General features: G+C 43.3%; 1 protein-coding gene across 2 annotated transcripts in view; it reads left to right on the forward strand.

Annotated features, from left to right (window-relative positions):
• ScsbetaG (Succinyl-coenzyme A synthetase beta subunit, GDP-forming) overlaps positions 1-14,246 on the forward strand; it is a 45,543-nt gene extending 31,297 nt beyond the window's left edge. The window contains exons 11-12 of one of the 2 annotated variants that reach the window (XM_065449717.1): positions 5,302-5,439; positions 14,120-14,246. In XM_065449717.1, the coding sequence (XP_065305789.1) occupies positions 5,302-5,414 (113 nt within the window). In that variant the 3' untranslated portion in view covers positions 5,415-5,439; positions 14,120-14,246. Of the gene's footprint in view, positions 1-5,301; positions 5,440-9,791; positions 10,700-14,119 lie in introns of those variants that run through there. The other variant, XM_065449718.2, reaches the window with a different exon arrangement.
• Positions 14,247-17,214: the final 2,968 nt, after the last annotated feature.

The following is a 17,214-nucleotide window of genomic DNA, read 5'->3' on the forward strand; positions in this document are numbered from 1 at the left end:
AGCAGGCGAACAGAATCGCTGTAATGTAACTGAGATGGAGGAGTTTGGTCACTGGGTTCACTGAGATGAGGCAGTTGAAGGCAGAGGACACCGGCAGAGCAATCATTCCGAGCGGAATTGGCAGAAAGAAAATCAAGTCCAAGTATGAGGTCAAGAGGGAAGTGCGCAAAGACCATAAAAACAACAGCCACCTGGTGACCAGCAGTGGTAACCCGAGCTGTGCACATCCCAACAACAGCGACTGTCGCACCGTCAGCGACACGTACGACTCAAGTCAAGGGAGGTGTAAGGATCTTCTTCATGCAGTGACGAAAACTGGCATTCACTACAGAGGCTTGCGCCCCAGTATCAACCAAAGCTCTGACAGGGACGCCATCGACATGGACTTCGAGTGTTCCGGTAGGCATGTAAGGGTAACAGGTGATTTTGGGTCAAGGTTGACAGTGCAGCTTCAGCTACAGAAGCTGTGCAGTCTAGTTTTCCATCAGAAAGTGACGGCTAAAGGACGGCAAACGAGAGTGGTGGCGAGTCGGTGAACTAGATGAACGGCAATGTGGCGGAGGCAACTGGGCATAGCGGATGCCTTCCTCAGGGACATTAGACAGTTTTAGTTTCACGTATGTAAAGGCTTTGCATACGTAGAGCTCTTACGTGTGAGCAGTGAACCTGCGCAGAATGCAAAGGGTTTGCGTGAGTCTCACGGACATACATGAGACTCAAAAGTTTGCGTGCGTTTTTTGCGCACGTAGAGAGCTCCGCACAACGGTCTCAAGAGATCTCAACCAAGCGAGAGCATCATTGCAAGATGGCAGCCAAACACGCCGACAAGGTAGCTCCGCACCTTCGTTTTTCTAAAAGCGACTTGGATTTGTTGCGAGACATAAGAGAGTGCAACCCCTTCGAGGACAACATGCGGTATAGCACTTCTAGGCATTGCAAAGCTCCGATCGGCACAAGAACACACTTTTACGTGTTTTGCGCGCGAATCCAACTCGACTGGCTTGGCTTTGATTTGTCTTGGGTGTCAATGGCTACAGTGGTGTTTATACCTGGCAATAGATGGCGATACATGGTGCTTTTAGCATGCGTCGTGTACGTGTAGCTAAAAGCGTTTCAGGTGCAGTGTGCGTATGGTACGTAGAAGAGCTTTCACGTTTGCGTGTGTGAAGTCTCTGCGTACATGTAACTAAAACTGTCTATTGGTTGCAGAGGTTTCGGTGTGATGAGGATAGGGGCGTGCAGTACAGAAGGGACCAGAGTAAGTGGGAAATAGGCTGTGGGCTGCGACAACAGCGAGCAGTGTGTCCAAGGGAGGTATTCCGTAAGAGTCCACCTAGTGGACTGACCATTTCGGCCGTTCCTAATAGGCTAGGGCCGCTCGTCTCCCCCTCCCTCGTACAGCTGCATCCAATCAGCAGTGGCTGAAATTGACAGTCCACTAGGTGGACTCTTACAGAACACCCCCCCCACCAGCTCGGCTGCAGCAAAAACAGATAGGCTTATTATCAGCTGTTTTCCATTCCGACAGGTTCCTGGAACAATAAAAGGTGTACGGTGTGTGACGAGGCCTGGCCGTGGAAACTAGGGCGGTGTTGGGAGTGTTCATGGCACAGACAGTAGAGAGGAGGCCAAGGTTCACAAATTCCTGGCGAACAACAGCCTGGATCAGTTGAACGGCAGTTGTCGAGTTCTCGGATACTGTGGGTTTACAAGCCAGATATGCAGCCTTGAGTTCTATAATTGGTTCGAATTATTTTATTAAATCGGGAAGTTCGGGAAATCAAGTAAGGGATTGTTCAGTCCTTCAAAATCTAAAATAGTAACATAGTGACACCCAGTAGGTACCACAGAATTGTATTTGCCGCTAACCCACGTTTGCGTGTGCAAAAAGTCTGTGAGGGGTGCCAAATGCCGCCGTCCTTAGCGCCATCTGGTACGTAAGAACGCTAGCGACTGCCGAGTTCGTTGTTCCGTGCATGGGCTTGGCGTTCAGCCTCGTCAAAATAAAGCTAGGGTGGCTAGATGTTTTAACACTATAGCGTTAAAGCGCACGCTCGAAGAAAAACCCATCTGCATCAAAATTAGAAATAAATCACAGCTTTTTTACTTATTTATTTCGGCAAAAGCTTCATTAATTTGGGTTGATGACAACATTGAACCTTGTGGGTACTTGCCGGGGAATGGAAATTTCTCTGTTAGGTTGGGAACTTCGTAAAATTGGGTTTCGTTAGATCGAATTTTTGACTGTACTATTATTAAGGCGACAACCTTAAGTGGCTCATACCCCTGATGGTCTGGAAAACAGAGCGTGCGTTACAGAATGTGAGCTCGCCTCGCACTCGTGCCACTATTGCATGTTTATTGTCATCTTCCACATCTGGCTCCGATGCCGCTGAGCATGCAAAAAAAAAGGCAAAGTTAATTAAAACAGAGTTAATTCAGGCACTCAAACCCACGACCTTCGGTGGTAGTCGAACCCTCGAGCTTATATGGACGTCAAACCCATAACGTTTTGTGCTAAGGCACGGTTAGTATAGAGTTAATTAAGGCACTCGAACCCTTGACCTTTGGTGTTAATTATGGCAGAGTTAATTAAGGCACTCGAACCCACGACCTTTGTTGGGAGAAAAGTAATAAGTGGCAACGCATTGTCTTTTAAGCGCGTAAGCTTTCGCCTTCACCTTCACCCTCTGGCATATGCTAAAGTGACTCAATTTTTAACAGGCAACGATACAGCGCCCACGCCATATTAATAAAGAATCCGGCAGCTGTGCATATTCAGCTTGTTCAGGTAAAACGTTTAGCAGATCAAATGAATAACGAAGTCAAGGACAGCTTGGAGAGCTTTATTGAAATGTAGAATTAACTGTGAATTAGGATTAAGTTTGCACTTGTCTTCATCCTCTTATAACAGTAAAATGGAACAGCAAGTATGAAAAAATAATACTTGCTTCTTAGTACGTATGATACATATTGAATGCAATGTTACAGAAAGTACTATCTTGCACAGTGCTTCCTCTTTGCACCAGAACAGTAAGATACTGCTCCATAGCATTCTTTTCTTGCTCCAAACATCAAATTTTTCTGCTCTCAACTGCAATTTTTTCTGCTCCAAAGGCCAAGTGCCGCTTCCATCACTGTAGAAATGTATGTCTGACACTGCACCAAATCAGGTTTTTGTTTGTGCCAAGATCTGTGTCAGAAGGTAGAATGGCTGTTCCACCACTCTAAATGTAGCGCTTTGGTACAGCTGTGGCACCCCTGGACTCCACAACAATCGTCATCATCATCATCATTTATTTACCCTTAAAGGCCCTTGGATTAGGGCATTACATAAGGGGGGGGAGCAGTCGTTACATATGCAATGGTCGGTAACAACAAAAAGCAATACAGAGTGCAGGATACATGTTCAACATTAACATCATTTAGTAGCATCAACAACTTGGATACAAACAACTTGGAAACAAAACAAAAAAGCAACTTGGAAAGAACAACTTGGAAACAAAACAAAACACGCATACACATTCAAAAACACGGCAAAATAACTCAGCTCTTGAAATGTGTTGTTAATAAGTGCCTGAATTTATTAGGTTCTATTTCAGTAACTATGGAATCGGGTAAGTCATTCCACAATGTAATGGAGCTAGGTAAAAAAGATTTATTAAATGAGTTTGTGGAGCCATGTATGCGCTGCAAACTTAAGGAGTTGAAAAGACGGCGTGAGGTGCGAAGCGGCGGGTGTAATACAGAATTTCTTAGCTGTGGGAAGGTATAGTATAATTTGTGAAATAGGCAAAGTTGTGAAATTTTACGCCGAAGTGCCAGGGGTTGAAGATCAAGGGATGCCTTGATAAGAGTTATACTGTGTCGTCTGTCATACTGCGATGTGATAAAACGGGCCGCGCGATTTTGGATGGCTTCAAGCTGATCGATTAGATAGTTCTGATGGGGATTCCAGATCGCCGAGGCATATTCGAGTTTCGAACGGATGAATGTTACGTAGGCGAGTTGACAGACAGAACGGGGTGAAAAAGCGAGGGATCGTCTGATAAACCCAAGTAACTTAGAAGCATCTGTACAAAGTTTTGAAATGTGTTCAGACCATGTTAGTTTGTTGTTCACGATGATTCCGAGATACCTGTATGATTCTGTTTCAGAGAGTGGTGTAGAATTTAATGAATACGGATAGCTGAGGTTATTTCGCTTTCTTGATACATGCATGAACTTACATTTGGAAATATTCAGTTGCATAAGCCATGTCGCACACCAGGTTTCTATGAGATTTAAGTCGCGTTGAAGCAGAGCCTGATCATCGGGAGTAGATATGCGGCGGTAAAGGACACAATCGCAAACGAAGTGGTGGCCCACATAGTTGACTAACCACTTTGCTAGTTCATCCTGCAATGCCTGAAGTTCTCTGTAATGTCAAAAACATGTCACAGAACTTGTTGCTGCTAGCTTAGGCAATAACTTGCCTTTCAAACTAGCTTTCGTAATTAAAGGCTGAAAGTGGCACATCATCGTCGTTATGCTACGCAAGAACTGCTACTGTCACCATCTTGTGATGGCAATGGCAATGATGCTAGCTAGGCTGGCTCTTACGGTAGGCTCTTGTGAATTCTGCAAATGAGGTTTTGGTTTCATATCCAAATGCACCATGCAGGCAATTTTTCGAACAATTCTCCTGGGGAAAAAAAAAAGAAAGGGCGCGAATTACTGTCGGATAAATGCAATAATCATTCACTGTTCCCAGAGTTGCACCAAAACATACACTGCCACTAAAGTGGCCACCAATGGGGTTTGACACCAACCTAATAACCAGTCAACTTTAAACTTTTCATCAAAGACCAATTTTAGGATCAAAATAACAAATGTTTGGGCCCATAAAAATGTATGCACTTCAAGCGGGTCCTATGGTTAGGATCAAATTAACCGAAATCTACTGTATCTATGTAATTGTTTGTCGTTAACAAAAGACAACATTGCATCACAAAGGAATCGTAGGCACAACCTATCAAGTTTACTAGCTTTTCCTGTGCAAGAACACTCCAAATACAAACAAATACTTGGAAATCTGTGATGCCGCATTGATGCACCAAGGCTTTTAGCAAAGTTTAGGTATCATTTTCTTCAGTAATAGGTAACTAATCTTTTTTTCAACCAAATAAATTAAAATAGAGTTTTGAAGGAATTATTTATCAGGCTGAGCTGTTCCTGCTTAGTCTGCTTCCTTTTAGAACACATAACAAGACTTGTGTTTGGGAAGTGCATTTGTAAAGCACCTTGAAATCACTCATGCAGGAACCAATGTTGATGAAGCAAGGAACATCTTGAGTTCCAGTGGGTTGCCAATCACAACCGCTGCAGACCTGGAAGATGCAGCACAGAAAGCTGTAGCCAGCCTCAAAGGTTGATCCACAGTTGCCTTCACTAACCAAGGTAACAATGCACCTTTCACATCTTGCACTTGGGTGTTCTTGGGTGTTGGATTTTACCAAAACTATGTTGAAGGCAATGCTACTGCATAAGTGTATGATTTGGGCTGGTTGGTTCATGATTTGAGCAAAAATGGCGCAAAATAACGGGGTGTGAGAAAAGGACAGACAGCAGTGCTGACTAACTGTTTATTCTTTCAAGCAGCATATGTAGGTTTACCACATTGCTAGAAAATTCCGGGGTTTTACGTGCCAAAACCATGATTTGATTATGACGCATGCTGTAGCAGGGCACCCCGGGCTAATTTTGACTACCTGAGGTTCTTAATGTGCACTCAATGCACAGTACATGCAGGGTGTCCAGCAACCGGGAATTCTCAGGAAATTTGCGCTTCTATCAGGGAAAATCAGCAGTAATTTTATTGAAAGGGAATGAAGTCGCGGTAATGCTGGCGCGAGTAACAGAGAGGAATCGTAACGAATCGTTTTTGACGCCGTGTCGTCCGCTGGAGGAGTTGCCAGTGTACAGTCAACGACCGATGTTCCGGATGCACAACAGTTCGGACGGCTTCGCGGCACCACCCCGTACCCCATAGAGTCAGTGCATAAGAACGTCTGAAATTTCGGACACAAAAACCCTTCGCCATCCAATTTTCCGGACATTTTGCCATGACCGCAGGTCCGAAACGGCATTAATCAAAGCCACCACCACCACCACCTTAATACCCGTGCCACATGGGCACAAAAAATGACATTAACTTGCTACTAATGCCTTAAACTTTAATGCCATTCGTAGGGTGCCACATGAACATGCTTAGTGGCATTAAAGCTTAATGCCATTCACGACATAGTGCGTTTTCGTAACTCACTTGTCCATCAAATGCGTACTCTTGTTCCTAGTGTCTCCACATTCTGACGAGGCTAAACGAACTCTTAGTGGAGAACAATTAATATATTTTTGACTTTCTTTTAAAAAGAGCTCTTTCTTTCAGGGTGTAGTGCGTTCTTACAATTATTACTACTCACTTGGCTGTCAAATGTGTACTCTCATTTCCAATGTCCCCGCCGTGGCCGTGCTGACCACATTCTGACGATACTAAGCAAACTTGTCGATAAAAACAACTAATATGTTCTTCACTTTTTTTAAAAGGAGCTCTTTATTTTCGTAGAGATCAGCGTGTGTTTTACCACTACACATGGCCACAGCATTAATCGTGAGCGCATTAGCAAGAAGAAGCTGTTTGATTGCACGGTGGCAACTCCTTGCCTTTTTGGCCTCATACTTCGACTTTGTTGACAATGTTTGGCTCAAAGAAGCACATACACCACAACAAACTGGAGCACACGGTGAAATTCTTCAGGATCGCTGCTTGAAAGCTTTGAAGCTGCGAGTGCCATTTTTCCAATTTTAATGCTTTAGCTATGCTATGGATTGGCCGTCGAGCTAACTTCGGCTTCAGAGAGTTTACAGCTAGGTGCAACAATGACATTTTTTGAAGTAAACTACATAAAATACGCCTGTTAATGTTTCTCATGCCGTTTATTAAACATTTGCTCCCTAGATAACTTTTTATTATATTATGATTGGCAAGCAAACTTAACCATTCCACTGCAGCTATCGCCATAGCGACATTTAATGTCATTAAGTATGCACTGTAGCAGCGACCGAAATATAATGGCATTAAAAAACTTAAGGTCTGATACTTTTAATGGCATTAACCTCGCCCATGTGGCATGGGTATAACTCGCTGCCTCGAACCGGCGCTCTCGCACACAGATCCACTGGCAGCCATAACCACCACTGTGGGAGTGCTAGGCCTAGTTGCTTCAACGTTTGCTGTTAAGCTCCTTGCCATTCGGTGCCGAGTTTTTCATTGAAAGAATTCGCCATGTCAGCAATGGCACCGATTCCGCCTTTGTGGTCCTCGCAATTGGCTTTGAAGCTCGGAAAGCACGGCACGTCGCATAATGCTGGTTCCCAAAAGTCAGCTTAGCCTCAGTACAGCAATGTTACATGGTGAAGCATAAGCGTGAAAAGGAGGCAGTAGTCACACAACATAGTATGTATTCCTTAATTATACACACGTGCTTCCGCCATCTCCTGTCACAGTACGAGCACCAATATGCCTAATAAGTGTACTGGCAGGCCTTCAGGCTTTTTCAGATGTGCCTGTGGCGACTTCAGCCCTTAAAGGCAGTAAAAGACATACATTCATTTTTTCGAACGTTTTCGCGGCCCCTGGGAAGTCCGAAAAATCTGATGTCGACCTTACAACTGACCAAGAGGATGCTTCAAATGGTCCGTGGGGTGAACGCATGGCAGAAGGACAAGAACAGAAAGGACATGCATTAAGGAAAGAGCGGCAAAGGAAACGTGCCACCGCTTCTTTGAAGGAGCTTCAGCTCAAGAAACAAAATCTTGGCCAACGTCGAGATGCGGGTGTCCCTCATCCAAACTAAGATAAACTCTTTAAAGACAACACTGAAGTGTTGTGCGCGGGCTGTGTATGTCAGGGCAGTTGAGGTTTACTTACCAGCTGTTGAAAGAGAATCTCTTGTGTGACAAAGTTCGGGCCTCATACCAATGAGCTTTCTATCAGTTGATAGAAATAGCTCATATTCGAAAATATTTGTTTCAGTATGCATCTCCTTTATATTCATATTTGAGAATGTTTAACTCGATTTGTAATGGGCTTTACCATTTTTTCTAACCTATTTTATTCGCTGTGCGTTTTACTAACCCATCCCTCCTGTTTTCTTTTTGAATAAAATAAACATTACTCATTGCTGTTCAAGCTGGATAGAAATAGCTCATATTCGGAAATATTTGTTTCAGTATGCATCTCCTTTATATTCATATTTGAGAATGTTTAACTCGATTTGTAATGGGCTTTACCATTTTTTCGAACCTATTTTATTCGCTGTGCGTTTTACTAACCCGTCCCTCCTGTTTTCTTTTTGAATAACATAAACATTACTTGTTGCTGTTCAAACTGAATTAAGTCTTTTTTTTTTTAACATGCTTACTAGAGAGTGACAACATTGGGCGACATGGTGTCAGCCTGTCTTGACATAAAACAAGGTTCTGTGTCACTTAGGAAACTTTCCAAAAGCACCCAGGGAAAACCTGGAAAACTCGGAGAATGTGGATATGTCAACTTGGTAGACACCATGACATGGGCATTCTTGCATTTCACCTCCATCAAAATGTGGCTGCCGCGACCGGTATTCAATCCCACATCCTCGGGCTTTGTAGCTCAATGCTATAGCCTCTATAGCGGGCACCATTTTACAAGGAAAACCATAAAACGTAAAAGGAGCATGTGTGGAAGTACATATAAAGAATGATGTAATCACTTTTAAAGAATGAAATTGAAAGAAAACTTACACAAGCACCACCACTCTTCTGAATGGGGAACGCTTCAGAGATAAGTCCTGCGCACTGATCATGATAGTTTGACAGTATTAAGCAATCTTTAAAAAGTCACTCACAGCCACATTCAACACAATGCAATGACATTATCACGCAATGTTTAAAATGTGGCTCACAGCCACATTCAATGCAATGCAATGATCGGTGGCTGTCTCTTCCTTGCTTACTGACATTATTTGAAAGTTCGCACTTGTGGTCACTCACACAATATGCCGTTCGGCCGACATAAAACATCCGCAAGAAAGAGGGGTCCGTTAAACAACATTACAATGGCACCTAACAAACTGCTGTCTGTGCTTTTTTCCGATACTTCTACAGACTACCAAGCTTATTTGGTGCAGTGAACAAGTGCCTAACGCCTACTCTGTTAACGACCTTCTTCAGATTGTGATATATTTTGTGCACCTATGGAATTACAGCAACATTTTGCTCTAAGCAGCTCTCACGCTGAGTGACTCCTAGATTCTTGCTTTTAAAATCAACTAATAGAAAATCAGCAACGCTTGTCAGAAGCTTTAAGGGGTACCCTGCTAGTATTAGCCTCTTTACTTGGGATGTGAAGCTTGTTCCCACTTGGTGATCACAAGACCTGCCAAGTCAGGTCTTGTAATCAATGCAATGACCACAACACATTGCAGTGGTTCAAATGTGCCATACTGTCAAACTGTCGTGATGAGCGCACAAGACCAATCTCTGAAGCCTTCCTCATCCAGAAGAGTGGCGATGCTTGTGTGAGCTTTTCCTCAATTACACTAATTCCAAAGGAAATTTCATTATACCAGAGTGATGACATTCTTCCTTTTACTTCCACGCATGCTCCCTTCATGTGTTTTCTCGTATTTCTTGCAAAGTGGTATACCTATGTATGCTGCTTGAAAGAGAACATTTGGTTCTTCAACACAGCTGCCTGTCTCTTTTTGCAGCGAAGCTGTATACCTCTACTGTCCAAGGAAATTTTTGGGACGTTGGCGTGGCAAGCAAAAAACTCCCCATACGTGGGCCGATCCCGAAGATAGTACAATGCCGGGCCGACTCGCGGCGGAAGTGCAGTTCGCCATTAAGGGGCCCACATGCATAGCTTCGCTGGTCATCCTTCTTCACAGAGTGGAAGGGCACTCAGTTCTTTTAACTGCTGTTATTTTCCACTGTCTCCGCTCAAGCAATGCTATCGCTGATAGTTGCAGTTGAGCTAGACGTAGGGAAAAATTCTTAAAAGTGCAGCTATAAGATATTTCTGAAAAGCATGGAAAAAACATTGAAAAGCATGTTTGCTTAAATATACACGATTACAACTATTTTGCTTATTTTAATATACTGTTATACATATCCGAGAAGAGCAATACTGGCGTTGCCGAGACCAACTGTAAGTCCCTAAGCATACGTTGAATGGCTCTTCTAAAAAGGAAAGACGCAAAATATGTTCAATGTCACAGTTGACATATTGAGCTGATATTGTTGGGTAGCCATAAACACCAGCAGGGTGCTATGGCTACCGTGCTGGTGGCAGTGCCCCCATCCAACTTGGTTCGCTGCACGGCAAATGTGCTTCACCGCATAACATGGCTGTACTGCGGCGAAACTGATGTAAAAAACCAACAACAGCAATTTTCGAGTGTTCGAGTAATCATCTCGCAAACCAAATTGAATCGAATATTCACACACCTCCACATAAAAGTGCTGTTCACTGTGGTCCAACACAGTATCGCAAGGTGTTGGCCACCAGCATTGTTGCTTGCATTAATGCCATCCAGTTCTCTACACTATATTTAGCATGTATTGACATATAGGTCACAGCACATATTCAGCTATGCACAGGAGGTCTTTGCTGTAAGCAATCAGAGTGAACTTTCTGGTAATAAAATGCTTTGACAGCAGCGAACTGGTAGTATACTGTGTTACAACATAAGAATTTTGCTTGAAGAGTGCATGAAGTGTTCCTGTTCTAAGTGAAATCAGCACAAACTGGGAGGAAATAGGTCATTCACTCTCAGCTACACAGAACTTAAATTTTTTAAATGGGTAAATTATGGGGCTCCACGTGCCAAAAACATGATTTGATGAGGCACGTTGTAGTGGAGGACTCCAGAAATTTTGACCACCGGGGGTTCTTTAACGTGCACTTAAATTTAAGTACAGTAAAAGCTCGTTAATTCAAATTCCGTGGGGATGCTACGAAAATTCAAATCATACAAAATTCTAACTAATGAAACTTAGAAAAAAATCACTCGGTTAACGAGCTTACATAGTCCGATGTAGCATGCATGCTCACGCTGCTGAATTCCACTATACATATATGCGGCGTCCAAACACGTATCCCAGCGATGCTTTCCTTGGAGTAATGACCACGAATCTCAAAGGCTATGCTTTTTGGTACTGCGAGCACTGATAAACATCACGTCAATAAACATCAATGTTTTAGACATTACCTGAGGCATGCACCGCGCAACCGAACGCACATTCCGATAACGATCCCCAATCGTGCCCCTGGTGCCACTTCTTGGCAGAACACCTTGCAGAGAAAGAGCATAGCCTCCAAGATGCAACATAAAAAAACCTGCGCAGTGCTGTGTCCACATTTTTATTTTGAAAGTCTTGAGAGAGGGAGAGAACCAACCTGCAACAGGGGCATTGGCGATGCCTGGCCAGGCGCAAACGCGTCTCTCTCTCCAGTCGGGCCTAAACAAAGGGCCGCAGATGGAAAGAGCATGGAACACGTCATCTACCCCAATGTCATGAGCTTCCTCGATTGTCACAACTTTTTTCATTCTGCGCAACACGGTTTTCAAAAAGGCTTCTCATGCGAAACACAGCTCACCATTTTTATTCATGATTTGCATGCTAACCCTGACTCTAACCTACAGACCGATGCTATTTTTCTGGACTATGCAAAAGCGTTCGACAAGGTTCCTCACCAACGCTTACTACTAGAACTTTCATATTTGAACCTCCCCTCTAATATTTTAAATGGATAGAAGAATTCTTGACTAACAACTCACAGTACGTCACCGTTAACAACCGCAAATCCAATCCTATCCCAGTAACGTCAGGTGTTCCGCAAGGTTCTGTCCTCGGTCCGCTTCTTTCTCTAATTTATATTAACAATTTACCAACCCAAGTCTCTAGTAATATTCGCATGTTCGCCGATGATGGTGTAATTTATCGCAAGGTTAATAACGCTTCTGACCAAACATCTCTTCAAGGTGACCTTAACCGCATTCAGGAATGGTGTGCCAATTGGTTAATGGAACTTAACCCTCAAAAATGTAAAATCTTGTGCTTTACGCGTCGCCGTAACCCACTTCATTTCCCATACGTCATAGCTAACGTCCCTGTACAACCGGTTCTATCATACAAGTACTTAGGCATTACCTTGTGTGGCGACTTGTCCTGGAGCACACACGTTACGAATATCATTTCATCCGCTAATAAAACACTTGGATTTTTAAGACGTCATCTCCGCCAAACCCCTAAACATGTGAAGTTATTAGCGTACCAATCCCTTGTCAGACCAAAATTAAAATATGCCTCACCCATTTGGAACCCGCACCAATTTTACCTTATAAACGCACTCGAATCAGTCCAAAATGGAGCAGCCAGATACATCCATTCATCATATTCTTACGACATCAGTGTGTCAGCTTTGAAAGCTGAATCTGACTTATTGCCCTTATCACTTCGTCGCCGCATTGCCAGCCTTTGCTTGTTTCATAAATTTTTCCATAGTTCACTAGGCCACGCACCCTACATCGTCCCTCCAGCCCGCATATCTCATCGCACTCGTCATCCGCTTCAAGTTTCCCGACCTCGTGCCCGAACTACCACCTTTGCCGCATCATTTTTTTCCCGTACTGCAGCAGACTAGAACGACCTACCCAACGACATCGCAGCCATCATGTGCTCATCCAACTTTGCCAATAATGTTACCAGTCATGTTTCGTTGTGTTAACACTTGCTCACCAAAATATATGTACCAACCCCTTATGTAATACCCCTTGTGGGTCTTTAAGGTAATGAAATGAAAGCTGCGCGGCGACTCGAGCAACTCCAACCTGCTCTCAAGCACTAGCACTTCCCCATCCACGATGGCGCGGCGTTCGAATTATCGGTGGCAGTGCTGATCTCAGTGTGAATTAGCAGGAGGCATTACTTATGGCTTTCAATATATGGTTGGACAAACCACTGTGGCTATTTACTGTTTTCACATTTCACCCCCATTGAAATGCGGCCGCCATTGCCGGGATACAATCCCACGACCTCGTGCTTAGCAGCCCAACACCACAGCCACAAAGCAACCACAGTGGATCTTTCTGAAGCACTTTCTGAAGGTGTGAAAGGTGTACTGACATGATATTTCTTTTTTTTTTCTTTCTTTAGTATATAAACGTCTGGGACCTCTAAATCCTAGAAAAAATTCTGGCATGCCTCAAGCGCCCTAAATTATGAAATAGCTTTTCTACAGCCAGTTTCCATTTTGTTTCTACCAATTCGTGACATGATGCAGTGAGTGGTCACGGTCACGTGAAAGCGGGACGTGGTGATGTTTGAAACTCACTCTAGCTAATTTTCTCATTTGCTATGCTGCTAAATTGGCCTTCACAACGAACAGGAGTGTCAAAAACGCTGCACGTCCTGCTCCCACATGACATCACGACACAGTAGACTCGCACCCGAAATTGGCTGTAGAAAAGCTCTTCATATTGAATTGTTTAGGGCGCCCAGAGGCCTGGCAGTATCTTTTTTTAAGGCTTTAGAGATCCTGGACCTTCACTGAAAAAAAAAAAAAAAATGTCAGTTCTTCTTTAAGCTGTCGTCATGCCCAGTTGTTAAACATTACTGTTGTCATTCACTAAGTTACACTACAAATGTAGCACCACCATACAAAAGCCAGTATTCCTCTACAGCAAAAGTAAAGTAGTATTTAGGCGCAGTTTAACTTATTACTTTACCTCTACTATTTACTTCTATTTCTCTGGAATACTGCAAAACACATTGTGTCCTGTGCCATCCATTCTGTAGAGTTGGAGTTAATATGCTTCCTTAGGTACCTGAAATGTGTCATTGGCATTGTTTGCCACCTCTGGTGAGAAAGGCTCATTTAAGCAAAAATTCATTGTTACTTACATTCAAGTTAGGTACCTTGCTTTTCGGGCTTTTATATGCCAGACAACAAAAGGAAATTGTTTTCTACTTCTTGTAGGTGCCTTTATTTTGGTGTCACGTCACTTAAACTGGCTACTTTTGTTCATTGCAGACGGGCCTCCCAGTCATAAGGTGACAATCTGCCAACGGAAAAATGGTTTTGTTGTACAGAGCAGCCTGTAGCTGCATTCACTGGGCCAAATTTTGTCTACTAATAAACAGGCCAAGCATTCCTAAAATCTGTTACTGTGTTTACTGCACTTCATCTACAGTCATGAAAACATAAGCTATGTTCACGTGCTACTTTTGGTGCTAGCAATATTAGCCAGTATGCGTCTAATCTCAAGCTGTCCAGCATAAAGGAGGTGCACAGTAGAAAAAGTTCACAAATTTCAAAATGTCACCACAGTGTTGTTAAAGTCAACTTTTATATTTCAAGACTTTACAGGCATGCTGTTGCATATGACAAGGCTGCAATGCTTGCTTAAAACTGAATTTCAATATACCGGGTGTCCCAGTTAACTTGCACCACGATTATATAAAAAAAAACAACGAGGAGCTCTAGAGAAATTGTACAGACTCCATAGTAGCCGAAGCCGTGTATACTTAGGTACATCAAGTATTAATTGCTTTAAATTAGTGAACTGTTAATTATTGCTTGAATCGCAAACATCAATTACAAAGTTGTAGGGCACCTCAAATAACCTACGAATCAAGCATTTGTTTCACATTTGTTTCGTGCTCAGCTTTACATCGTTAGTTTTTCCAAAAAAAACAAACAAAAGTGCACGAAACATCCAAAATACGAAATACATACGCGCTCGTGCGGCGCAACTCATGTGCTCCCAAGCGAACAGCCATGGATACACGGCTTTTCTAGTGGCAGCAGCTCGATGCAGGGTTTCACGCTATGGGATTGTTGTGGCATCGCGAGAACACGCCGCTGACGCATTGATAAGCGTAGTGGAGCCGTAGGGGGGGGGGGGGGGGGGATTTCGAAGCTGGGAAACCATGACGGTGCACTTGGGACTAATTTTGCACACTCTTGTTCTGTAGATAGGTGCGCCCGGACCGCATGTTCCTTTAGTTCCTTTTAACAATAGAAACAAATTTTGCACAGGCTATGTCCATTTAATGTGTTTGGTGGATCTGCATGGCCAGCATATGCTGTTGTTGATTACGTAAATCATTTTTGGTCGCCATGTCAGTGCGAAGATAACTACGGGAGATCTCAAAGGTATTATGACAGTGACCTGTTCTTCAAGGACACACATCATGCCCTTCACGAATGATCAGAGGGCTAACATGATCCTGGCTCTGGGGGCGGCGCACGGCGACAATTGAGGAAGACAGCCAAGCTATTCCAGATGTGGCATTGTGGAAGACCCCTAGTCTGTCAACAGTCCTTAGAATGTACAAAGTCCTTTGTAAGATGGGTAGCTTCACAAGAAAGCAACACAGGATTGTGACGGTAGGTCACAAAGCGGAAACGAATGTATTGTCATTCTTTGCTGCTAACCCTCACGGTGGCGTGCGCAATGCCAATGGAGAGGCCCAAACCTCAAGGCCGTTAATGTGTATTTTTAAAAAAACACACCATATGCACCCATACCATGTATATCTTCACCAAAAACTTGAATATCGAGATTTTGAAAACAGACGACTTCGCCAATTGGATTTTCACAAAATATGAAGGATTGGACTTTCTCACTTGCGTGCTCTGGACAGATGAGGCTAATTTCTCCAGAAACGCCCAGATTAATGCCCAGAAACGTCCAGATTAACGAAGTTAATCTTCACAATGCGCACTACTGGAGTGATAGGAATCCCAATGGCTGGCACAAATATGACACCAATACCAGTAGTTGTTTAATGTGTGGTTTGGTATTTTTAATGGCAACATTGGACCCATATTTTTTTATAACACACTAATGACGCAATGATACGTCAATGACATTGTCGAGGGCCCGGTGAATGATGTCTGTTGCAACGTTCCACTTGCGCACCTTCGCAAAATCTGGTTTCAACATGATGGTGCTCCTGCACATAGTAGTAGTAGTCAGTTTCGAGCGTGGCTCGACAAGCTTTTTCCTGGACAGTGGATTGGTTGGCACGAACCTGTACTCTGGCCTGCAAGGTCGCCAGACATGACACTGCTTGACTTCTTGTGGGGCTAGGTTAAAGATTACGTGTATAGCAGTAGAACTACCACACCGGACGCCCTAAAGGCAAAAATATGCAGAGTCTGCTGCGAGATTCCAACGGCGTTGTTCAAACCTGCAACAGCACAAGTGTTCGAAAGAAGCAAGTACTGCATTGCTTCAGACGGTGACCAGTTTGAGCATGTGCTATAAGTGGCAGTGGAAAGTAACTGCTCAAAACTGGTGTAAAATGCAACTGTTTTAACGCACCTTCATGATGTCACCCTATCATGCCCTATCCGTATATAAAGAAAGCTTGTGACAAAGATAGAAACAGGTAAAAAAACTGCTTTGTTTTGCCTCTTTTCCGGAGTTCAAGAGACAGAAAGGGTAAATGGCTAAACCAGCTGCACCTTTCGATGTTTCTTTGTGGGCAGCTGAGACGCCTTACGTGCTTTTGGTTTATTTTTTGTTGAAATAAGCTCCCGAGTAGCTGTTTTCTGTTCTTCCGAGAGCTGCCTCTTTCTTTTTTGTGCTTTTTTTACATTGGTTGAATTTATTTTGTAGCTTTGTTTCATGATAAGCAAAGGTTAAAGCTATCCAGAGTGCCTCAAGGTCAAGCCCAACATTCTTGCGTCCGCAGATGCTGACGCTTATTGCACCACACTAGTTAGGTCATGAAACCTCTCGAGCCAACATGACGAAGCCTTGTATGATGCGTCAATAAATGAAAGCAGCCGTATATCTTTCAAAAGTCGCTTCGAGGCACTTGTGTAGAGGTGTATGAGTGAGCATCTATTTCACATTTCGCAGGCTTTTGTTTTTTCTTGGAAAAAAACAACCTTCAGCACGAAGTAAGTGCTTGATTTGGAGCTTATTTAAGGTGCCCTACAACTTTGTAATTGATATGTTTGCGATTAAAGCAATAATTAAAAAGTTCACTGATTAAAAGCAACTAATACTTCGTGATAAAAATAATACTGACTGTAAGTACACAAGGCTGCTGCTACGATGCAGTTCGTATGATTTCTCTAGAGCCCTTGTTTTTTTTTAATAAAAATCTTGG

This window comes from Dermacentor albipictus, chromosome 5 (assembly GCF_038994185.2).
Source record: "Dermacentor albipictus isolate Rhodes 1998 colony chromosome 5, USDA_Dalb.pri_finalv2, whole genome shotgun sequence".
Lineage (NCBI taxonomy): Eukaryota > Metazoa > Arthropoda > Arachnida > Ixodida > Ixodidae > Dermacentor > Dermacentor albipictus.